Source organism: Pongo abelii, chromosome 7, assembly GCF_028885655.2.
Source record: "Pongo abelii isolate AG06213 chromosome 7, NHGRI_mPonAbe1-v2.0_pri, whole genome shotgun sequence".
NCBI lineage: Eukaryota > Metazoa > Chordata > Mammalia > Primates > Hominidae > Pongo > Pongo abelii.
The window spans coordinates 39,978,886-40,003,262 of record NC_071992.2 but is presented as its reverse complement, the minus strand read 5'-3'; the positions used below and the strand labels follow the sequence as shown (position 1 = coordinate 40,003,262).

The window sequence follows — 24,377 nt, the reverse complement described above, 5'->3', positions numbered from 1 at the left end:
CCAAGATTATGCCACTGCACTCCAGCCTGGGCAACAGAGCAAGCAAGCCTCTGTCTCAAAAAAAAAAAAAAAAAAATTTAAATCATTAATTATACTTAAAAGTGAAAGAAAAAGCCTCTGTGCCCTTTGTCCTATGGCTACCACACTTACTTAAAAATAAGAATCCTAATTTTACCTAATAAAATCAGAGATTTCAGTTGGGGAGGGGTCTGTGAGGAGTAAACAGCAGCGTTCAGAAAGTCAGCCAAAGGCCGGATGAGGTGGATTGCACCTGCAATCCCAGCACTTTGGGAGGCTGAGGTGGGAGGATCACTTGAGCCCAGGAGTTCGAGACCAGCCTGGGCAACATAGCAAGACCTTATCTACAAATTTTTTTTTTTTTTTTTTGAGACGGAGTCTCGTTCTGTTGCCCAGGCTGGAGTGCAGTGGCGTGATCTCGGCTCACTGTAACTTCCGCCTCCTGGGTTCAAGCAATTCTCCCTGCCTCAGCCTCCCAAGTAGCTGGGATTACAGGTGCCTGGCTAATTTTTGTAGTTTTAGTGCAGACAGGGTTTTGCCATGTTGGCCAGGCTGGTCTTGAGCTCCTGACCTCAGGTGATCCGCCTGCCTCGGCCTTCCAAAGTGCTGGGATTACAGGCATGAGCCACTGCGCCTGGCCTACTAAAATTTTTTAAAAATTAACCAGGCATGGTGGCATGCGCTTGGAGTCCTAGCTACGCGGAGGCTGAGGTGGGAGGATCGCTTGAGCCTGAGAGATTGAGGCTGTGGTGAGTAGTGATTGCACCACTGGACTCCAGTCTGGGAGACAGAGCGAGACCCTGTCTCAAAAAAAAAAAAAAAAAGACAAACCTTAAAGCCTGGCTGAAGACACCTGCTGCAGAGCTACTTGGTGCTGGGGACACTTGGCCCATGTACAAGGTCAGGAAATGGAAACACGAGTGGGCAGGATGGATGCCAAGGTCCCTTCAGGGCTGCTGGTCAGGTGTGATCTGACAGAAACCTCTGTGTGTGTGTTCGGCAGGTGGAGTGGCATCACGCTAGGGTGGCCTCCACATAAAACTCTTTAGCCAAAGGTGGGGGCTACGGCTGGGCGCAGTGACTCACATCTGTAAATTCCAACAGTTTGGGAGGCCAAGGTTGGAGGATCACTTGAGGCTGGGAGTTCCAGACCAGCTTGGCCAACACAGCGAGACCTTATCTTTAAAAATAAAACAGCCTGGGCACAATGGCTCACGCCTGTAACCCCAGCACTTTGGGAGGCCAAGGCAGGCAGATCACCTGAGGTCAGGAGTTCGAGACCAGCCTGGCCAACATGGTGAAACCCCACCTCTATTAAAAATACAAAAATTAGCCAGCCATGGTGGCATACACCTAATCCTAGCTACTGAGGAGGCTGAGGCAGGAGAATCACTTGAACCTGGGAGGCGGAGGTTGCAGTGAGCCGAGATCGTGCCACTGCACTCCAGCCTGGGAGACAGAGCGAGACTCTGTCACAAAAAAATAAAAAATAAATAAATAAATAAAAGGAAACAAAACCTCTTTAGCTGAGGTCCTATGTCCTCAGCAGGCTTGTCTTGGACCCCTCTCTACACTGGGGTAAATGACCCACCTCCACTAGGTCACTACAAAGAGTATGAAGTGCTTTTGAGGATCAAAGCGACTTCAAGATGGCAGAGCCATGACATTTTTTTCCTACTCCTCTCAAAAGTCATGCCAAACACCAAGAATGAAGTACAAGCACGTTCTCCAACCTGGATGCAGGGAGAGCTCCAACTGTCACCCCAAATCACAACAGGTAAAAACAGAGGCAAGTACAGGAGCGGTCAACGATCTCATGGGGAGGAAGCAGGTGACACTGAAATGCAGGGAGGTTGGGGTGGAGCAAGTTCTCCGTTTGCCCCAGAGAACCCCAGGAAGGTTCAGGAATTAGGCACAGCATGGAATCTGGGGATGGGGGCTGATAACAGGGAGACTGCTTGAAAGTCTGTATGGAAAATGGAAACCCCAGGTTCTTACCAGCATTTAGCTGCTGCCCTGAGGTTTACTCTCTTAAGCAAACTTACCAGAGGGGTGCCAGGTGTCCCTTGCCCCAAGGAGAAGGGTGACAGGGAAATTAAAGTTGACCTCCTGAATGGTGAGCCTTAAGCCCTCTCCTCTCCCCTGCTTCAGAATAAAGAGTGAAGATAAAGACCTACAGAAACTGATTGTGGCATGGGGCTCCACAGTGAATAAAACCAGCTAGCCACCAGATGGAACCCATTAGTCTCTGGGCCTCACAAGGGACTCCTGGTCAGCTCCTGAGTTCCCCACCCTTAAATAAAAACAGCCAGGCCCAGTGCAGTGGTTCACACCTATAAGTAATCCCAACACTCTGGAAGGCTGAGGTGGGAGGATCAGTTGAGCCTAGGAAGTTGAGGCTGCAGTGAGCTATAATCATGACATTGCACCATAGCCTGAGTGAAAGAGCGAGACCCTGTCTTTCAAAAAAGAAAGAAAGAAAGAAAAGACCAAGGCAGGTGGATTGCTTGAGCCCAAGAGTTTGAGACCAGCCTGAGCAACACGGGGAAATCCTGTCTTTACAAAAAAGACAAAAATTAGCCAAGCGTGGTGGCACACGCCTGTAGTTCCAGCTACCCAGGAGGCAGAGGTGGGAGGATCACCAGAGCCCAGGAGGTCCAAGGCTGCAGTGAGCTAAGATTGTGCCACTATACTCCAGTTTGAGTGACAGAGTGAAACCCTGTGTCAAAAAATAAATTTTAAAAAATTTGAAAAACCAACCAGTCAAATGTTCCCACACATTTCTGAGAAAGGCTTGTAGCATTTAAGGCAAGATCTAAGCAAATCAACAGGAGGAAACAGGGAATAAAGGAAGCAGAAAACCTTAAAGAAAAACAAGAGGCCGGGTATGGTGGTTCACATATACAACCCCAACACTTTGGGAGGCTGAGGCGGGTGGATCACATGAGGTCAGGAGTTCAAGACCAGCCTGGCCAACATGGTGAAACCCCGTCTCTACTAAAAATACAAAATATTAGCTGGGTGTGGTGGTACACACCTGTAGTCCAGCTATTCAGGAGGCTGAGGCATGAGAACAGCTTGAACCCAGGAGGCGGAGGCTGCAGTGAGCCGAGATTGTGCCACTGTACTCTGGCCTGGGGACAGAGCAAGATTCCATCTCAAAAAGAAAAAAGAAAAACCAAAGGACAAAGAGAGATGAACAATAGGCAAAAAGATAATAAATTAGGGGTCCAATATTGGATGGCAGGAAGTCCAGAAGGAGAAAAGAGAAACGAATAAAAGGGAATTTACTTTAAAAATATGAAGAAAGGCCAGGTGTGGTGGCTCATGCCTGTAATCCCAGCACTTTGGGAGGCCGAGGTGGGTAGATCACTTGAGATCAAGAGTTTAAGACCAGCCTAGACAACATGGTGAAAACCCATCTCTACTAAAAATACAAAAATTAGCTGGGCATGGCAGCATGTGTCTATAATCCCAGCTACTCGGGAGGCTGAGGCAGGAGGATTGCTTAAACCCACAAGGTGGAGGTTGCAGTGAGTTGAGGTCACGCTACTGCACTCTAGCCTGGGGGACAGAGCGAGACCCTGTCTCGAAGAAAAAAAAAAAAAGACGGAAATTTTCCTGAATTGAAAGGGATGTCTTGAAATTGAAATTGAAGCTCCCCTTTCAGTAAGTAGTGCAATGAATTTAAAACACTCAGTTAACGTCATTGTGAAATTCACAATACTGGCGATAAAGAGAAAATCCTTTATAGGATTTGCAGGTATACACAAGGACAGGGAATAAGAAGGGCATAAAATGTCTTAAATGGCAAGACTGGAAGCCTGCAAACAGTGCCTCGACGCCTTCACAATCTGACGGAAAATTCATTTCAACCTGCATCTTATCCCCTGCCAAACACAAATCAAGTAAAAGTATAACAGAGATACTTCTCTTTTTTCTTTTCTTTTTTTGAGACGGAGTTTCGCTCTTGTTGCCCAGGATGGAGTGCAATGGCGCAATCTCAGCTCACTGCAACTTCCGCCTCCCAGGTTCAAGCAATTCTCCTGCCTCAGCCTCCCGAGTAACTGGGATTACAGGCCTGCACCACCACGCCTGGCTAATTTTGTATTTTTAGTAGAGACGGGGTTTCTCCATGTTGAGGCTGGTCTTGAACTCCTGACCTCAGGTGATCCGCCCGTCTCGGCCTCCCAAAGTGCTGGGATTACAGGTGTGAGCCACCGCACCCGGCCTCTCTTTTTTCTTTAAATTAAATTAAATTTTATTTTTGGAGACAGGGTCTCGCTATGTTGCCCAGGCTGGTCTCAAACCCTGGTTTCAAATGATCCTCCTGCCTCAGCCTCCCAAAGTGCTGGAATTACAGGTGTGAGCCACTGCGCCTGGCCATAGAGACATTTCAGAAAGAATACAGTAAGATGTGTTCTGTCAAAATTATAGAAAGACTAGGGCTTCAGGGAACCCCACATTGACAGTTGTGTGGCAGGGCTAGAGCAGCCAAACCGTTACTCCAAATCTTGTCTTAGTTCAGGAGAGAGGGAAAATATGGGCAGATAAATCTAGAAGTCCGACTGTGTGCAAGACCTTACTGTGAGGCATTTTAGAGAGCTTCTGGAAGGTTTGGGAAAACCTAAATGAAAACTAAGCACATTTTTAAAACAAAGCAATTATTAACTCTGCTTTAAAAAAAATATATAAAAGTGGAAATGCTATTATTATAGATAGTACTTGGCTCAAGAATCATCATAATAAAAACAAGAAATGTTTACTTTTAATTTTAGTTTAAATTTTTTTTTTTTGAAACAGGGTCTTGTTCTGTCACTCAGGCTGGAGTGCAGTGGTGACATCACGGCTCACTGCAACCTTGGACCTCTGGGCTCAGGTGATCCTCCCACCTCAGCTTCCTGAGTAGCTGGGACTACAGGCAAGTGTCACCACACCCAGCTAATTTTTGTATATACTTTTTTGTAGAGACGGGGTTTTACCATGTTGCCTAGGGTGGGCTGGAACTCCTGGGCTCAAGTGATCCACTGCACCCAGCCTGTTTTTGTTTTTTGTTTTCCTTAAAGACAGAATCTTGCTATATTGCCCAGGCTAGACTCAAACTTCTGGGCTCAAGTGATCCTCCCGCCTCAGCCTCCTGAGGAGCTGGGATTACAGGTGTGTGCCACTGCACCTGGCTGGATTTTTAAAACTTTGAAATGTAATTTTATTGGGACAATCAGGGGAGAGGAAGAGAGAAAATACAGAAGTAAAAAAATCTCATTTATCAAAAAAGTGATTCAGGCTGGGCACAGTGGCTCATGCCTGTAATCCCAGTGCTTTGGGAGGCCAAGGTGGGTGGATCACCTGAGGTCAGGAGTTTGAGACCAGCCTGGCCAACATGGCAAAACCCTGTCTTTGCTAAAAGTACAAAAATTAGCTGGGAGTGGTGGCATGTGCCTGTAATCCCAGCTACTTGGGAGGCTGAGGCAGGAAAACTGCTTGAACCCAGGAGGCAGATGTTGCAGTGAGTCGAGATCGTGTCACTGCACTCCACCCTGGGCAAGAGAGTGAGACTCTGTCTCAAAAAAAAAAAAAAAATCCAAAGCCCTACACTACACCTTAACTCCCATGAACTGTATTCAAGTATAGAGACTACTGCAATCCAGGGACAAAAGTGTTAATCCTTACCCACATATTTGCTGGTCTTTGCTCAATTCTTTTTCCTGAAAGTAGGTGTGCTGGTCTCGTTTATTTACTCACTGAACCTCTACTTTGTACTAGCACCATGCGAGGCGCTAGGGATTTTAAAAAGTCAGATGTAGTGAAAGCGCCTAGATCTAAACCTTATGTAATTTAGTCGAGAAAGACCTGTAAAGAAGTGATTACAGCCAAGTGTGTGAAGTCCACAGACAGGCGTTAAGGGGAGACCACCAAGGGACACAGATACCAAGTCCTCCATCTTCCTGCTTCCAAGCAGCCTGACCCTAAACCCCCGGCCCAGAGAAACATCCGTCTCACCCCAGTTCTGCAGTGCCCAAGGGGTGAGGGAGGTGAGCTAAGGCTGACCTTCATTGCCAACCCAGAGATGCAGAGCAGGGAAACCCACAACCCTGCCTCCCAGCAGGGCAAGGGAAGAAGAGAGGAGCACCCCTACACCTCAAACCATTTGTGTAGCTGGGATCCAGCCCATCGTGTGCTGGGGGTAGAGTTCAAGGTTCGGTCTTGAACTACCTGGGGACAATAACTGAGGCTCATTCTACCTGAAATCCTTTGGAAACCCAGCTCTGTCATTCCATTTGCTAGCTCTCGCGACTCTGGGCAAGTTATGACAAACTCTTTGTGCCTCAGTTTCTGCTTCTCCAGATTGGCGACGACAATGATGATGATGATGATGATGATAATGCCAACTTCGTAGGGTTACTGTGTGGATTTGAACAGTGGCTGACACAGTGTAAGCCCCATACAATTCTAGTTATTATCATGACCTGCAGGGTCCAGGTGACATATTTCACCATTTATTCAGTTCCATCCATACCAGCAACCAATTATCAGTCAAAGCAGGGATAAATCAAAGGACAGGTAAGCAACTCAGGAGAGACACTTGGAAGGGACAGGGTGAGGGTGTCCTCCCTCCTTTTTAGGCCCAAGGAAACCAAGAATCATCATGAACTTCAGCATGTTTGTTAGCCAGTATCCTTCAGGATTTTAAACTCCAAATGTGCACCAAATATAGGAATGATATTTTTTTTCAAGGCATGCTTTGTGGTGACAGTAGTTTGCTTTCAATGTATAAAGCAATGGAGGGGTTCAAGACCAGCATGGGTAACAAAGCACGATCCCATCTCTACAAAAGAAGTTAAAACTTAGCCAGGTGTAGGCCGGGTGGGGTAGCTCACGCCTGTAATCCCAGCACACTGGGAGGCCAAGGCAGGTGGATCACTTGAGGTCAGGAGTTTGAGACCAGCCTGACCAACATGGTGAAACCTTGTCTCTATTAAAAATACAAAAATTAGCTGGGCGTGGTGGCAGACGCCGGTAATCCCAGCTACTTGGGAGGCTGAGGCAGGAGAATTGCTTGAACCCAGGCAGAGGTTGCAGTGAGCCAAAATCGCACCATTGCACTCCAGCTTGGGTGACAGAGCAAGACTCCGTCTCAAACAAACAAAAAAATTAGTCAGGTGTCGTGGTGCATGTCTGCAGTCCCAGCTACTCAGGAGGCTGAGGCAGGAGGATGGCTTGAACCCAGAATTCAAGGTTGTAGGGAACTACAATTTTACCACTGCATGGTAGTCTGGGAGACAGAACAAGATCTGTCTCTAAAAATAAGTAAATAAATATTTCTATTAATTAATTATCATTATTATTATTTTTTGAGATAGAGTCTCACTCTGTTGCCCAGGCTGGAGAACAATAGTGTGATCTTGGCTTACTGCAACTTCTGCCTCCTGGGCTCAAGTGATCCTCTTGCATCAGCCTCCCAAGTAGCTGGGACTACAGGCATGCACCACCATGCCCAGCTAATTTTTTTTTTTTTTTTGTAGATAAGGTTTTGTCATGTTTCCTTGGCTGGTCTTGAACTTGTGGGCTCAAGCAATCCCCCCACCTCGGCCTCTCAAAGTTCTGGGATTACAATAAATAAAGCCATAGAGACATTCCCTTAGGTTCTAGTTTCCTCACCTGTAAAACAATGGCATTGTACTAGGCTCATTCAAACTATTTTGAAAGCACCAGGCATGTGCCATTTATTTTTAGGATCTCCTTGTTGGCAGGTACTTAATGTACAAATAGCATAGTGCTTGGAGGCAGATGTTCTGGGCTCAAACCTGGGCTTGCCACATACCAGTCCCTGAACTCCAAGTTGCACTTTCATTCCTCAGTTATAAGAGGGAGGGAATAACAAAATCCACACCTCAGAGGAGTATTGTGAAGATTAAATAAAATAAAGAACATCAAGATTCTTTGTATGAGAATAAAGTGACACTCACATAATTGCTGTTAAAGAGAAAATCACCTGGGAGAACATACGCAACCAAAGAAAGATGTCATGAGCCGGGAACAGGAAGCATTTTTGGAGGCCAAGGAGCATTGGAGTGCTGCATGAATGAAGGCTTAGATTTTCAGGCGAGGTGCATACAGCAATCGTGGTTGCCATCTGTCATCCCCTCTGGTCTGTGCTCACAGCCTGACGTGCTAGGTCTTATTCCCTCTTACAACTCCCCACACAGGAGCTTCACCTTGCAGAAGAGGAAACAGGCCCAGAAAGGCTGTCCCCTCACAGCCGTCCAGAGGCCAACCTAACCCACCTTGACTCCAATCCTAAATGCCTCCTACTGTTTAAAATTAGCAAGGTTGGATCATGCCTGCAATCAGAGTGCTTTGGGAGGCCAAGGCATGAGGATTGCTTGAGGACAGGAGTTTGAGAACAGCCTGGGCAACACAGTGAGATCCCCATCTCTACAAAAAATTTAAAAAGTAGCCTGGCATGATGGCATGCACCTATGGTCCCAGCTACTCCAGAGGCTGAGGCAGGAGGATCGCTTTAGCCCAGGAGTTTGAGGCTGCAGTGAGCTGGGATCATGCTACTGTACTCCAGCCTGGGTGACAGAGTGAGACCCTGTCTCTACAAAATAAAATAAAAGTAGTAAGGCAGACCAGGCTACCACCCCTTAGCTAACACTCTCAGCTGGAAAAATTAAGAGGTCTTAGACTTCTGGGTGCTTGTCAGAACAGGATGTTCCCTGCCTTGAGCGCTTCCCCATAGCCCTCCAGTGCCCATACTCTGCGGCTGGATAGGACTTCTGTAAACTGAGCCGTGCATGGCCCTCACTTTCCCCTGGGGTTCCTTTGGCAGAAGCATTCTTCCATTGGATGTGGAGACGTGAGGCTTAGTGAGAGTACGAGGATGGAATTCCTAGAACTGCTGTTCCCATTCCAGGGAGAGGGAGAGCATTTCACAACAGGGCCAGGGTGGGGGAGGTCCAAATGCTTATGCTCAGATCCAAGCCAACAGCCAGTGAGCAAAACACCCTGGATAATCTGAACTCCAGCTCTGAGGCAGCTCCCTGTTAACCTGGAGGTAAATACGCCGACATGCCAGAATCTCGGTCTTCCCTCCCTCCTCGCCACACAGTCCAGGGAGGAATCACATATGTCTGGGTGGCTTTTCTGGCTGGCTGGTCTATTTAACAAGCAGGACAGAACTGCCGGGGTGGAAATCTTGGTGAGAGATGCAGAGCACGCTCAGTCCAAGACTTTTCTTTACCTCTGCCCCCCAACCACTGACCTCCACAAAGAGAACGAAGATCCCAACATTTCTCAGGGGCCAGGGGTCTTATGAAGCTGCTGGATACCAGATGGGGACGATCGGCAGCCTCTCCCTCTGAGGCCCTGGCATGGGAGGGAATAGGTCAGTTTCTTTGAAAATTGGCTTCAGGCCAGGTGTGATAGCTCACGCCTGTTATCCCAGCACTTTGGGAGGCCGAGGCAGGTGGATCGCCTGAGGTCAGGAGTTTGACACCAGCACGCCAACGTAGTGAAACCCTGTCTCTACTAAAAATACAAAAACTAGCCGGGCGTGGTGGCACGCACCTGTGGTCCCAGCTACTGAGGAGGCTGAGGCAGAAGAATCGCTTGAATCCAGGAGGCAGAGGTTGCAGTGAGCCGAGATTGCACCACTGCACTCCAGCCTGGGCAACAGAGCAAGACTCCATCTCAAAAAGAAAGAAAGAAAAAGAAAAGAAAAGAAAATTGGCTTTGACAGAGACTTTCAGAACAAAATAGCTGAGCTAATTATTCTGATTGCTGGCCAAGCTCCTCCCCTTCCTTAATCTCCTCCCAAACACTTCAAATGCACCCTATGGGTGAAGCTGTCCCTGAAATTCATTACCAATAGGGAATGACCTTCTGAAATGACTCCCATTACAAACAGTAGTGATTGCTGTCCCAGTTGGAAAGGGGAATGGCCCTGTTATGAGCTGAATAGTTGAATAGCATCTCTCCCAAAAACTTTTTTTTGTGTGTGTGAGATGGGGTCTCACTTTGTCACCCAGACTGGAGTTCAGTGGCATGATAACTCACTGCAGCCTCCGCCTCCCCAGTTCCAGAGATTCTCCTGCCTCAGCCTCCTCCTGGTAGCTGAGATTATAGGCACCCGCCACCACGCCTGGGTAATTTTTTGTATTTTCAGTAAAGACAGAGTTTTGCCATGTTGGCCAGGCTGGTCTTGAACTCCTGACCTCAAGCGATCCGCCCGCCTTGACCTCCCAAAGTGCTGGGATTACAGGCATGAGCCACCATGCTTGGCCTGCCCCCAAAACTCTTATGTTGAAGCCCAACCCCAGTACCTCGGAATGTAACTGTATTTGGAGATAAAGTCTTTAAGGGAATGATTAAATTAAAATGAAGCTGTTAGGGTGGGGCCCTAATCCAGTCTGACTGGGGTCCTTATGAGAAGAGATTTGGATGCAGACAGAGGAAGGCCCATGTGCAGATGCAGGGAGAAGGTGGCCATCTGCAAGCCAAGGAGAAGGGCCTCAGAACCCAGCCCTGCTGGCACTTTGATCTTGGACTTCCAGCCTCCAGAACTGGGAGATAATTCATTCTGTTTAAAGCACCCAATCTGTGGTATTTTGTTATGGCAGCCATAGTAAACTAAGGCAGGCCCACTCTACCCTTGTGTTCAGAAGGGCAGAAGAGAGAAATCTGTTTACACCACACACTCACACACATGCTCCTTAAGGCAAGAGACCTCCACACTGTCCACTTCCAAACCAAAGGGAGTACTGAGCCCGACTGTACCCTCTGCTATTCTCATTCCTGCCTGGTTTTGTACTGCTGGGCACAGACACATGAGTCCATCCTATTGCAAGTACTACAGAAAATTAAGGATATTCACATGGTAGTGCTGGGTAGGGCAGGGCAGGTGTAGGTTCCTCTGAAGAGTGTTCCCAAAGCCTGGCCTGCAGGACACTTGGAGGGGGAAGAGGAGATGGTTTGGGTGATGGCCTGCAATGAAGGCACAACACAAAGAGGAATATATTGCTTAGCGGTCCAGCATCATGGCCACCTGTGTGGTTTGCCCTTTTTTTTTTTTTTTTCTTCTGAGACAGGGTCTCACTCTGTTACACAGGCTGAAATGCAGTGGCGTGATCGTAGCTCACCGTAACCTCAAATTCCTGGGCTCCAGAGATCCTCCTGCCTCAGCTTCCCAAGTAACTAGGACTACAGGTGCATGCTGCTACGCCTGGCTAGTTTTTAAATTTTTTTGTAAAGACAGGGTCTTACTATGTTGCCCAAGCTGGTCTCGAACTCCTGGCCTCAAGCAATCCACCTGCCTTGGCTTCCCACAGTGCTGGGATACAGGCATGAGCTACTGCACCCGACCTTGTGTGGTTTGCTTTGTGGAAGTGAACATAAGGCCGTGAGAACAGGGTATGGGATCTATGAGTCAGTACCTTCAGGAAGGTGTCCTTTGTTCTTTAACCCTGATTCACAGGGTTGATTCCAGTCGGCTTCTGCACCTGGTCCTGGCTCTGCTGGCCACACATCAGGACAGGCAGCACGTTCCCTCTAAGACCCATTCTTCGAGGTCTGGCCCTTGTGGAGGATTATTAGAAAATGTGGCTCCTATCACTCCTCCCATTCCTGTTTGCACATGTAGTTTCCCTCATTAAAAGGCATATATTTCTTGCCAGGTGTGGTGGCTCATGCCTGTAATCCCAGTGATTTGGGAGGCTAAGGCAGGCAGATCGCCGGAGGTTAGAAGTTCGAGACCAGCCTGGCCAACATGGTGAGACCCCGCCTCTACTAAAAATACAAAAATTAGCCGGGCGTGGTGGCAGGTGCCTGTAATCCCAGCTACTTGGGAGGCTGAGGCAAGAGAATCACTTGAACCTGGGAGGAGGAGGTTGCAGTGAGCTGAGATTGTGCCACTGCACTCTGGCCTGGGCTACAGAGCCAGATTCTGTCAAACAAACAAGCAAACAAAAAAGGCCAGGCGCGATGGCTCACGCCTGTAATCCCAGCACTTTGGGAGGCCAAGGCGGGCGGATCACTTGAGCTCAGGAGTTCAAGACCAGCATGGGCAACATGGTAAAACCCTGTCTCTACTAAAAATACAAAAATTAGCTGGGCATGGTGGTGCACGCTTGGAATCCCTGCTACTTGGGCAACAGAGAGAGACTCCATCTTCTCAAAACAACAACAACAACAACAACAACAACAAAAGGCATTTATTTTCCCTCTCCCTGAATCTGGGCTGGCCCTGTGACTTGCTTTGACCGGTAGAATACTTGGTAAGTGATGTTATGGGACTTCTGAGCCCAGGCTTAAGTGGCCTTGGAAACTACCATGTAAATAAAACTCAAGCTAGACTACGGAGTGATCAGAATGTTGGGAGACCAAGAGGATAGAGGGGACTGCCAGGCTTCCAGCTGTCCCCAGCAATGCCCCAGATGTATGGGTAAGACCATCTTGGAGCTTCCACCCCAGGACAATCCAGCCATCCACTGTATGCAGCCATATGAGTAAGCTCAGCAAGAACTACAAAGAACCCAACCAGCCCAAAAGATGGAGAGCAATAACAAATCTCTGCTGTTTAGTTACTGTTTGGGGATGGCTTGTTATACAGCAATAGCTAACTGACACAACCATTTTCACCAAGTGTCCCTGCACAGCTAAGAAGCCCTGATCCTCTGGGCCTAGTATCTGAGCTCTCTTAATGAGCTTTCATGGGGATAACCATTAGATTACATGGAGCCCTTTGCTGTGCATGCCCAAATGCCAGTGGGCAGCAGTTACCTATTCTTGCTGTGTCAGCAATGCTGGATGCAAACAGGTAAATAAAGAGCATCAGTCCCAGTGTCTGAGACCCTGGCCCCAATACTGGCTTGTTCAGTATAAGAAAAAGTTGCCAGGTGCAGTGGCTCACATCTGTAATCCCAATGCTTTGGGAGGTTGAGACAGGAGGATTGCCTAAGGCCAGGAGTTCAAGACCAGCCTGGGCAACATAGAGAGACCTCATCTCTACAAAAAATAAAAATTAGCCAGGCGTGGTAGCGTGTGCCTGTGGTCCTAGCCACTCGGGAAGCTGAGGCAGGAAGACTGCTTGAGCCCCGGAGCTCAAAGTTACAGTGAGTGGTGATGGCACCACTGTACTTCAGCCCATAGGCACTCCAGCCTGGGCCACAGAGGTGAGGCCCTATCTATAAAAAGTTTTTTGTTATTGTTTTTTAAAAAAAAGAAAAGAAAAAGTCACATCCACTCCCTGTTCAGTAATATTGGGACAAGAAATATCAGCAATACTGTTTAATACAAATGTTCCTTGACTTAAAATGAAGTATGTCCCAATAAATCCACCATACGTAGAAAATATCTTAAGTCAAAAATGCATTTAGGGCCAGGCGCGGTGGCTCACGCCTGTAATTCCAGCACTTTGGGAGGCCGAGGCGGGCAGATCACTTGAGGTCAGGAGTTTGAGACCAGCCTGGCCAACATGGTGAAACCCCATCTCTACTAAAAATACAAAATTAGTCAGGTGTGGTGGCACACGCCTATAATCCCAGCTACTCAAGAGGCTGAGACAGGAGAATGGCTTGAACCTGGGAGGCAGAGGCTGTAGTGAGCAGAGATTGCACCACTGCACTCCAGCCTGGGCGACAGACCAACACTCCATCTCACAAAAAAAAAAAAAAAAGCATTTAGTATACCTAACCTACTGAACATTATAGCTTAGCCTTCCCTACCTTAAATGTGCTCAGAACACTTACATTAGTCTACAGCTAGACAAAACCACCTGGGCAACACAGCACACTATAGACTCTATAGTGGGCTGTCCAATCTTCTGGCTTCCCTGGGCCACATTGGAAGAAGCATTGTCTTGGACCACACAAAAAATACACTAACACTGGCTGGGTGCAGTGGCTCACGCCTGTAATCCCAGCACTTTGGGAGGACGACGCGGGTGGATCACCTGAGCTTGGGAGTTCGAGACCAGCCTGACCAATATAGAGAAACACCATCTCTACTAAAAATACAAAATTAGCTGGGTGTCGTTGCGCATGCCTGTAATCCCAGCTACTCGGGAGGCTGAGGCAGGAGAATCACTTGAACCCGGGAGGCAGAGGTTGCGGTGAGCCGAGATTGTGCCACTGCACTCCAGCTGAGCATAAAAAAAAAAAAAAAAAAAGAAATTTCATAGTGTTTTAAGGAAGTTTACGGACTTGTATTGGGCCTCATTCAAAGCTGTCCAGGGCGCATGCGGCCTGAGGGCCTCGGGTTGGACAAGCTTGTGACTGGCCATTTGTCCTCATGTTTGTGGGCCTAAATGGGAGCTGCAGCTCACTGTCTCTGCCGAGCATCTCGAGAGTATGTACCTCGTATCGCTGGCCCAGAAACAGATCAAAATTCACAACTCAATGTACAATTTCTAGGCTGGGCATGGTGGCGCACACCTGTAATCCCAGCTACTTGGGAGGCTGAGGTGGAAGGACCGCTTGAGCCCGAGAGGCGGAGGTTGCAGTGAGCCGATATCATGCCAATGCACTCTAACATGGGTAATAGAACAACACTCTGCCTTTTTGTTTTTTTTTTTTTGAGACGGAGTCTTGCTCTGTCTCCCAGGCTGGAGTGCAGTGGCGCAATCTCGGCTCACTGCAACCTCCGCCTCCCGGGTTCAAGCAATTCTTCTGCCTCAGCCTCCTGAGTAGCTGGGAGTACAGGCGTGTGCCACCACACCCGGCTAATTTTTTGTACTTTTAGTAGAGACGGGGTTTCACCATGTTAGCCAGGATGGTCTCTATCTCTTGACTTCGTGATCCACCCACCTCAGCCTCCCAAAGTGCTGGGATTACAGGCATGAGCCACCGTGCCTGGCCAAGAATCTGTCTTAAAAACAATTTTAAAAAGTACAATTCCTACTGAACACATATCACTTTCATACCATCGTAAAGTCAAAAATTGTAGTCACACCATCATAATCGGGGACTATCTGTATGAGGATAAGTAGGAGGGTTCAGAGAAGGTTATTCTCTGGCCAATCCAGTGGCTCACACCTGTAATCCCAGTGTTTTGGGAGGCTGAGGTGGTGGATCTCTTGAGCCCAGGAGTTCCAGATCAGCCTGGGCAACATGACAAAACTCTGTCACTACTAAAAATTTAAAGATTAGCCAGGCGTGGTGGTGTGTGCCTGTAGTCCCAGCTACTGGGGAGGCTGAGGCAAAAGGATCACCTGAGCTCAGGGGGTCGAGACTGCAGCGAGCCATGATCGTGCCACTGTACTCCAACCTGCAACAGAGTAAGACTTTATCTCAACAAACAAACAAACAAACAAACAGACAACAACAACATCAAAACAGAGAAAGTTAGTTTCTGCCCCTGGGACATTCTGAGATAAACACTTATACCCTGCAACTGAAAGGACAGAAAAGGAAATTTAAACGTCATCATTAAGCCAGCGGAGACTCAGGCCTGATAGTAAGAAAACTAGGTTATCCTGACCAGGCATGGTGGCTCACGCCTGTAATCCCAGCACTTTGGGAGGTCGAGGCGGGTGGATCACAAGGTCAGGAGATTGAGACCATCCTGGCCAACATGGTGAAACCCCGTCTCTACTAAAAATACAAAAATTAGCTGGGTGTGGTGGTGCGTGCCTGTAATCCCAGCTACTCAGGAGGCGAGGCAGGAGAATCACTTGAACCAGGGAGGTGGAGGTTGCAGTGAGCTGAGATCGCGCCACTGCACTCCAGCCTGGGCGACAGAGCAAGACTCAGTCTCAAAAATAAATAAATAAATAAATAAATAAAATAAGAAAACTAGGTTATCCTGAGGGGAATGCTTTCATTCCAGCATTCTTTTCAACTCTTCACCTTCCAGACACTAGACCTGGCATTAGGTCATGTGGATACAAAGATGAGTAAGACTGCTCAGAAAAAATTTCCTGGCTAACCTAGGGAACAAACACGTAAACAAATACGTGTGATTCATTCGCTATGAATCATAATGGAGAGAGACCCCAGGCATGGGTCTAAGTCAGACCAGAAAGAAACAGGTTTTTCATGGGTTTGTTGGCACAGGCCAGAATCTATGTGCACAACTGAACATTTTTTCTTTAAAAACTCACCTTTGAAAGCAATGTTCCTTTTTTTCAATATTGCTGTGCCTTCCCAGGCCAGGCACAGTGGAGCATGCCTACAATCCCAGAACTTTGGGAGGTCAAGGCGAGTGGATTACTTGAGCTCAGGAGTTTGAGGCCAGCCTGGGCAACATGGTGAAACTCCATCTCTACCAAAAAATACAAAAATTAGCCGGGCGTGGTGGTGCATGCCTGTAGTCCCAGCTACTTGGGAGGCTGAGATGGGAGGATTGCTTGAGCCCAGGAGGTTGAGGCTGCAACTGCACTCCAGCCTGGGTGACAAAGTGAGACCCTGTTTCAAATAAAAAAAAAAAAAAAAAAAAAAAGAAAGAAACAATATTGCTGTGCCTTCCTAACTCATCTTCCAGAACATCAAAATAAAGGTCCATATGAGAAAATGCCTTGCTACTTTATGTCAATGGATAAATATGGTACCACTCTGCTGACCCTTTTTCCTCAGATTTGGCAATGAAGGACTTTTTTGCTCTTTTAGGAAGAAAAAAAAATCAAACTCTCTCTCTTTTTTTTTTGAGACGGAGTTTCACTCTCGTCACCCAGAATCATTCGAGTGAGTCTTGTGCCTCAGCCTCCTGAGTAGCTGGGATTACAGGCACCTGCCACCAGGCTCGGCTAATTTTTTTTTGTATTTTTATTAGAGATGGGGTTTCACCATGTTGGCCAAGCTGGTCTTGAACTCCTGACCTCAGGTGATCTGCTCAGCCTCCCAAAGTGCTGGGATTACAGGTGTGAGCCATTGCACCTGGCCTCTCTTTCAAATAATAAAAAACTAGAGGGCCAGACTCAGAAACAAAGCATGACCCTGTCTCTACAAAAATAAATAGCCGGGTGTGTGGTCCCAGCTACTCGGGAGGCTGAGGCAGGAGAATTGCTTGAACCCAGGAAGCGGATGCTGCAGTGAGCTGAGACAATGCCACTGCACTCCACCCTAGGTGACAGACTGAGACTCTGCCTCAAAAATAAAATAAAATCGGCCGGGCGCGGTGACTCATGGCTGTAATGTCAGCACTTTGGGAGGCTGAGGTGGGTGGATCACGAGGTCAGGAGTTCGAGACCAGCCTGGCCAACGTGGTGAAACCCCGTCTCTATTAAAAATACAAAAAATTAGCCGGGCGTGGTAGCGTGCACCTGTAAACCCAGCTATTCGGGAGGCTGAGGCAAGAGAATTGCTTGAACCCAGGAGGCGGAGGTTGCAGTGAGCCGATATCGCACCATTGCACTCCAGCTTGGGCGACAGAGCAAAAGAGGAAAATAATAATAATAATAAATAAATAAATAATTAGCTGGGCATGGTGGTGCATGCCTGTCATCCCAGCTACCCGGGAGGCTGAGGCAGGAGAATCGGCCTGAACCTGGCAGGTGGAGGCTGCACTGCAGTGAGCTGAGATCACGCCACTGCACTCTAGCCTGGGCGACAGAGTTAGACTGCCTCAAAAATAAAATAAAATAAAATAAAATAATAAGGCCGGGTGTGGTGGCTCATGCCTGTAATCCCAGCACTTTGGGAGGTCGAGGCGGTTGGATCACCTGAGGTCAGGAGTTTGAGACCAGCCTGACTAACATGGTGAAACCCTGTCTCTAATAAAAATACAAAAATTAGCCGGGTGTGGTGGCACATGCCTGTAATCCCAGCTACTTGGGAGGCTAGGCAGGAGAATCGCTTGAACCCAGGAGGCGTAGGTTGCAGTGAGCCAAGATCGCACCACTGCACTCCAGCCTGGGCAACAAGAGCGAAACTCCGTCTCAAAATAATAATAATAATAAAAAGGAGTCTGGGGATTGGAGGGATTTTGGGGTGCTCTACACCAGGAACCCCCCACCAAATCTTTAATAAGGGACACAGTGTGGAATGCTTCCAACACTTTAAAAAATTTTATTTATTTAATTTATACCGACAGAGTTTCACTATGTTGCTCAGGCTGGTCTTGAACTCCTGGCCTCAAGTAATTTTCCTGTCTCAGCCTTCCTAGTAGCTGGGATTACAGGAATGAGCCACCGCACCCAGCTCCTTTAAACACTTTAAAAGGAAGCTCAGGTAAATGTGAGATGAGGGTCCATTGTTTCTCCCTCACTGCATTAATGTCCAAGCTCTTTTAACACATCCTTAATAATAACTTCTTCCCTCCATGTGACTAAGGCCTCAGGACATAGGCTGTGCTCTGGCTTCAGTGCCCAGCCTACGTACCTCTCTTCCCAGCACTGCCTGTTTCATGTCCAAAGACTTGGGAGCTGCTCCAAGGTAAGCTTCCTGGGCACAGACCTTGTTTGCTTAACCAAACAGGGTGCCATTAACACCTGCAGCCCTACCTGCTCACCTCGGATTCACCTTATCCAGGTACGGGTCTTTGGCACAACTGCCATCCAAGCCTGTATATAGGCTTCAGAGTCAAACATGCAACACGGAGCTGGGAATGTGGAGATTGATGAGGGAAAGTTTCTTTCTGACCCACTCAAAGGTTCTGCTGGCTAATAAGCTGTTTATGGTGTTGCTGGATATTTCTAAGACTCCACAGACTCAAATATTCATACATGACACTCCCTTTGGCAATTAAATTAAATTATCTTAAGTACTCCGGACAGCTAACCTCAGAGCAGAGCCTCAGTGTGCAAATAGTTAATGACCATGGAAAGCAAACTGGAGGCCCGGTGAGGTGACTCATGCCTATAATCCCAGCAGTTTGGGAGGCCGAGGTGGGAGGATTGCTTGAGCCCAGGAGTTTGAAGCCAGCCTGGGTAATACAGAGAGACCCTGCCTCTACAAAAAAATAAAAAAATTAGCAGGGCATGGTGGCACGTGCCTATAGTCCCAGCTACTTGCAAGGCTGAGGCAGGAGGATCACTTGAGCCCAGGAGTTTGAGACTGCAGTGAGCTATGTTCGTGCCACTGTACTCCAGCCTGGGTGATACAGTGAGACCTTGTCTCAGGAAAAAAAAAAAAAAAAAAAAAGGGTCGGGCGCGGTGGCTCACGCCTGTAATCCCAGTACTTTGGGTGGCCGAGGCGGGCGGATCACGAGGGCAGGAGATCAAGACCATCCTGGCTAACACGGTGAAACCCCGTCTCTACTAAAAACACAAAAAATTAGCCGGGCATGGTCGCGGGTGCCTGTAGTCCCAGCTACTCGGGAGGCTGAGGCAGGAAAATGGCGTGAACCGGGGAGGCGGAGCTTGCAGTGAGCCAAGATCGCGCCACTGCACTCCAGCCTGGGCGACAGAGCGAAACTCCGTCTCAAAAAAAAAAAAAAGGAAAGCAAACAGGAATGGAGATAGTGCAACCCAACCACTGCTTCTTTCCCTCCAGGGACAATCACTTGAGGGCCATTCCCAGCAGGAGTGACTGGTGGCTACTTACTCCAGTGGTTCTTCCTGAGAAGCTGACAGTCCCTATAAGTAAGCAGGTGCAGACAGCCATTCAGACACTCTATAAAAAGCCTGGCTCTCCACACCACGATTTAGAGACGGATCAAAGTTTACCTGGATGGAGCCATCTTTTTTTTTTTTTGCTAGGCTCCAGAGATCTGAAAGGTGAGGGAAGTTATTATGTTCCACTAATTCCTGAGTACTCAGAGTGTGGTATGTGCACCAATCAGTGAGAGCTAGTTAGAAATGCTGAATCTAGGCAGGCATGGTGAATCATGCCTGTAATCCCAGCATTCTGGAAGGCCGAGGCAGGCAGATCACTTGAGGTCAGGAGTTTGAGACCAGCCTGGCCAACATGGTGAAACCCCCATCTCTACCAAAAAATAAAAAAATCAGCCGGGCATGGGTGGTGCATGCTTGTTGTCCCAGTCACTGGGGAGGCTGGGGTGGGAGGATTGCTTGAACCCGGGAGGTGGAGGTTGCTGTGAGCTGAGATTGCCCCATTGCACTCCAGTCTGGGTGACAGAGTAAAACCCTGTCTCAAAAAAAAAAAAAAAAAAAGAAGAAAGAAGGAAAGAAAAAAGAAAAAAAGGAAATGCTGAATCTAGTTTCCACCCCCACCTACAGAATCAGAATATGCACTTAAATGAAGCCCCCAGTTATCCTCAAGCACCTGGAAGACTGAGAGGCAGTATTATGCTCTGAAGCAAAAGGGTCCTGCGATGTGACCATTTCGGCTTCTCTGCCCTGGCAGAGGTGGGCTGAGGTGGGCTTTGGAGGAAGAGTCCACACCTTGGCTAATCGAGGCTGACCAGGCTTGCTTGACTTTAGTGGAAGTCAGCCAGGTTTCCCTGGCTTAGGGACTGTGAGCTGTACCTGCTCCACTGGATGACCCAAAGAGTGAGCTGGCTTTAGGCTCCTGGCACTGCTAGCTTCTTCCAGTGATCTCAGAAACATATGCTACGCCCTGATGCAGAAGTCCCTTCCCCACTCCCCCTACTGCTAAAGACCTTCAAAGGGAGGGGGATTTGCTGTGGTCTGTCAGCCCCCTGCTCACTCCCCACTTCCCAACCCAAAGTGAAAAGTGGATTCGAAGTTCCTATATTTTATATTTATTATTTATTTTAGAGATAGGGTCTCGCTCTGTCACCTAGGCTGGAGTGCAGTGGTCAATCATAGCTCACTACAGCCTCCAACTCCTGGGCTCAAGCGATCCTCTGGCCTCAGCCTCTGTAGTAGCTAGGACAACGTTTTGTTGTTGCTGTTGTTGTTGTTTTGTTTGTTTTTTTGTAGAGATGGAATCTCACTATGTTGCCCAGGCTGGTCTTGAACTCCTGGCCTCAAGCAATTCTCCTGCCTCGGCTCCCCAAAATGCTGGGATTACAGGTGTGAACCTTGGTACCGGGGCCAGAAGTGCCTATAAACGGGCCAGAAGTGCCTATCAACAGTATCCGTGGCTTCCAATTTGACCCAACAATCCAGCAATAAAGGGTGCAAAAAAGGGCTACCTGCGCCTTCAGGCCGGCCTCAGGGCCCACCCTGAACAAATCCAGCAGACACTTACACCCTCAGTTGAAAGAACTCCAAAATTGTCAGGAATTGTCCTGGTAGACCATTGTGACAGAGACAAAGGAGAACAGCATGGACTACAAAAGACCCAGCAAGGGAAAGAGGATGAGTCGGAAGTGGCAACAAGAGCCCCTGGGAGCTTTTCCTTGGCTCATTTCTAATAGAAAAGGAAGCATTTCTCCCTTCTCTGCCTGGTTGCTATTTCTTGTCCAATCTGGGAAAACGGTGTGACAATGGGCAACAGACACGTGTTCAAGCTCTGGGGCCTCAATGCCGGGCTCTGTAGAATAAGGCGGCAGGGCTGGACAAGATCCCTAACCGTTCTAACAGTGTATGCTTTGGATCAAACAGCAGAGGACCTCGGATCTGGCCGTGCTCGCTGCTGGTGGCACAGCTGCCTGAGAAAATAAGCATGTGGCCCCCGCCCGCCACCGAGCCAAGCGCCAGGATCTGTCGCGTTTTCGAGTAGTTTGGAAAGCAGCGTGGAGGAGGATGAAGGGAGAGGAGCAAAAAGGGGTGGGGGCAGTGCGACGATGGGAGGGGAGTGGAGAGCCACGAGGATTTATTTCATCATGCAAACAGGCGCGTAGGTTTCATCAGCGTCTGTGCGCTGGGGCTCCGGGGCTGGGAGGGAATGCCAGGTTCCTGAGGGCAGCCCGAGGCTGGCCCCCCCACCCGTGCCAGCTCAGCTTCCTCTTCCTCATCCTCTCCCAGGGAGGTCACACGGTGCCTCCTCCTCTCCCCGGACAGAAGAACGTGTTTTTCTGCACAGCCCTGCCCGTGGCGCCAGGCCCCCCCGCGGAGATCCCACTCGCGTAAATGAGGAACGTGCCACAGGTGCCCGGGAGGCGCTGCTGGAGCAGGCGAGCACCCCCAGATCCGAACCTCCGTCAGAGCGCCCGAGTCCAACGCAAAACTAGGGGTGCTTAGGGAAGGAAAAAGGGCCCTGCAGGAATCATTTATCCCAACAGATAATACCCATCCCATAAAAACACCAGGCCAGGCCTCTCCTGGATCGTGGGCCACCCTAACTCCGCCCTCTCCCGCCTCGGGAGCGCCCCCAACACCCACAAGGGGCAGCACAGCTCGGCATGTGGCAGTCCTGGAGGCGTGCGTGTTTGTTAGGTGTCAGCTGTCTGACACCTAACAGAAAGAGGAAACGAACCGGGCAGTTTGCAACTCGGGTCTGGAAGACGCACTCAGAGGACAGGCGGGCGGCCACTTCCATGACCCTCGCTGTCTCCCCGATGCCTCTTCTCCGTTCTTTCCAATCACTGCGCCCTTAAGCCTGGACACCTGGTCCAATCCGCGATTCCCGATCCTCCCGCCCGCCCAGGAGCCGGCAAGCGGCGTCGCCAAGCCCGCGCCTACCTCCCGGGGTGGTGCTGAAGAGCGTGCCGCCGGGGGTCGTGCTGTAGTCCCCGGGCGGGAGCTGCACGCCGTCGCCGAGCACCACCCGGCGAGTGGCGGGGATGGCCCGGCTTGGGGTCTGGCTGCAGCTGCTGCCCCCGGACATGGTCTCCTGTGCGCTGCACCCGCGAACCTCTCGCTGCCCTCCCGCGCCTCCAGCCTCGCTCCGCCTCGCCCCGTCCCGTCCCGCCCCGCCCCAGGACGCCCCTTCCGCCTCTCCCGCCCCATGCCCCTGGGATTTGTAGTCCGCGCCGCAGCCCTACACAGCAGGACGCTGCTTCCACGTGGGATCCCCCGCCGCCCCCCGACCCACTCCAGTCTGCTCACGGGCTCTTCCGCACGGGCGCCACGCAGCGACTGCCCCTCCGTCCGGGGTCCCTCCCCGCCACGCTGGCAGGGACGGGGATGGGGTGGCGAGCGGGATAGCTCGCCTAAGTTAATCCTTGGCTGGGTTGGGGGCGGCGACTCAGGACCGCGCGGAGATCCGAGCTGAGCCGGCCCACTGCAGGAAGGCCCGGTTTCTGCATTAGGACATCAGGCCCAGTGTACCCTTCGGCACTCCCTGTTTCGTGCCTTAGTTCCTCAGATGAGAAAGTGGGGATTGAGTGGTCATGCTCACTGCCCCCCGCCCCGCTTCAATTTCTTGACCTTGATGGGGGTGGGGGTAGAGGGGCTAACAATTCCGTTCCCGGCCTTTAGAGAGGGTGTGGGAGGAGGAGTGAACCAACCAACGGCGTCCTGGGAGCTAAATTTAGAGCTGGGGGCGCGGAGGTGGGGGGTGGGGACGGGCGTAGGGGAGGAGTAAGAGTTTGTCAAAACGGTTTCCCGATAGCCCCTGAATTGAGTCCAACGCCCACCTGAGGTTTAGTAGGTACTCCTTGGATGGATGGATGGATGTTCAAGGGGAGAGAGAAAAGTGCAAGGACCGAGGATGGAAAAGCTTGTTGGGTTTGAGAAGTTCTTAGCATTCTGGGCACATATTGTGGGGAAGAGGGTGAAGAGGGGAGGGCAGTTTAAAAGAGAAATTGGGTGGTGCACCTGTAAGCCCAGCTACTCAGAAAGCTGAGGCCGGAGGATGCTTGAGCCCAGGAGTTTGAGGCTCCAGTGAGCTGTGATCACACCACTGCACTCCACCCTTAGTGACAGAGACTCTATCTCTAAAAAATACATAATAATTTTTTAAAAAGGAAATTGGGGTCAGGTCGTTGAGTTTTTCAAATTATGCCGAAGTGCTTGGACTTTGTCATAGAAGGGCAGGAGATATCAGAGATCTTTTAAGCAGGGGGATGACATGATTCGAGTTGTTTTTTGGAAGGATAACTAGTAGCCAGTGGAGTTTCAGGATGGGCCAAGGCCTGAGATAGGGAGACCTGTTGAGTTTGGTCTCACTTTTGAGGGAAACTTTAGGCCTACGGTGGCTAAGACAGTAGCCACCAGCTACAGGTGCACGTTGAGCACTCCAAATGTGGCCAGTCCAAACTGTCACAAGTTTAACATACACACCATATTTCAAAGACTTAGTGTGAAAAAAATCATGTAAAATACCTGAATAATTTGTTTCTATATTGATTGTATGTTGAACTGGTAATATTTTGAGTATACTGGGTTAAGAAAAATACATTATAAAAATTAATTTTGGGCCAGGCGCAGTGGCTGACGCCTGTAATCCCAACCCGTTGGGAGGCCGAGGCAGGTGGATCATGAAGTCAAGAGATCGAGACCATCCTGGACAACATGGTGAAACCCTGTCTCTACTAAAAATACAAAAAAAATCAGCTGGGCATGGTGGCGCGTGCCTGTAGTCCCAGCTACTCGGGAGGCTGAGGCAGGAGAATCGCTTGAACCTGGGAGGCAGAGGTTGCAGTGAGCCGAAATCACGCCTCTGCACTCCAG

At 49.3% G+C, this 24,377-nt stretch overlaps 1 protein-coding gene across 1 annotated transcript in view; it reads right to left on the bottom strand.

Moving 5' to 3' along the window:
• The window catches only part of EIF4EBP1 (eukaryotic translation initiation factor 4E binding protein 1), a 29,979-nt gene extending 7,303 nt beyond the window's left edge, over nucleotides 1-22,676 (bottom strand). Inside the window, exon 1 of the mRNA XM_002819004.4 lies at nucleotides 22,446-22,676. Coding sequence (XP_002819050.1) covers nucleotides 22,446-22,590 — 145 coding nt within the window. The 5' untranslated portion in view covers nucleotides 22,591-22,676. The remainder of the gene's footprint in view (nucleotides 1-22,445) is intronic.
• Between the last annotated feature and the right edge of the window lie 1,701 nt (nucleotides 22,677-24,377).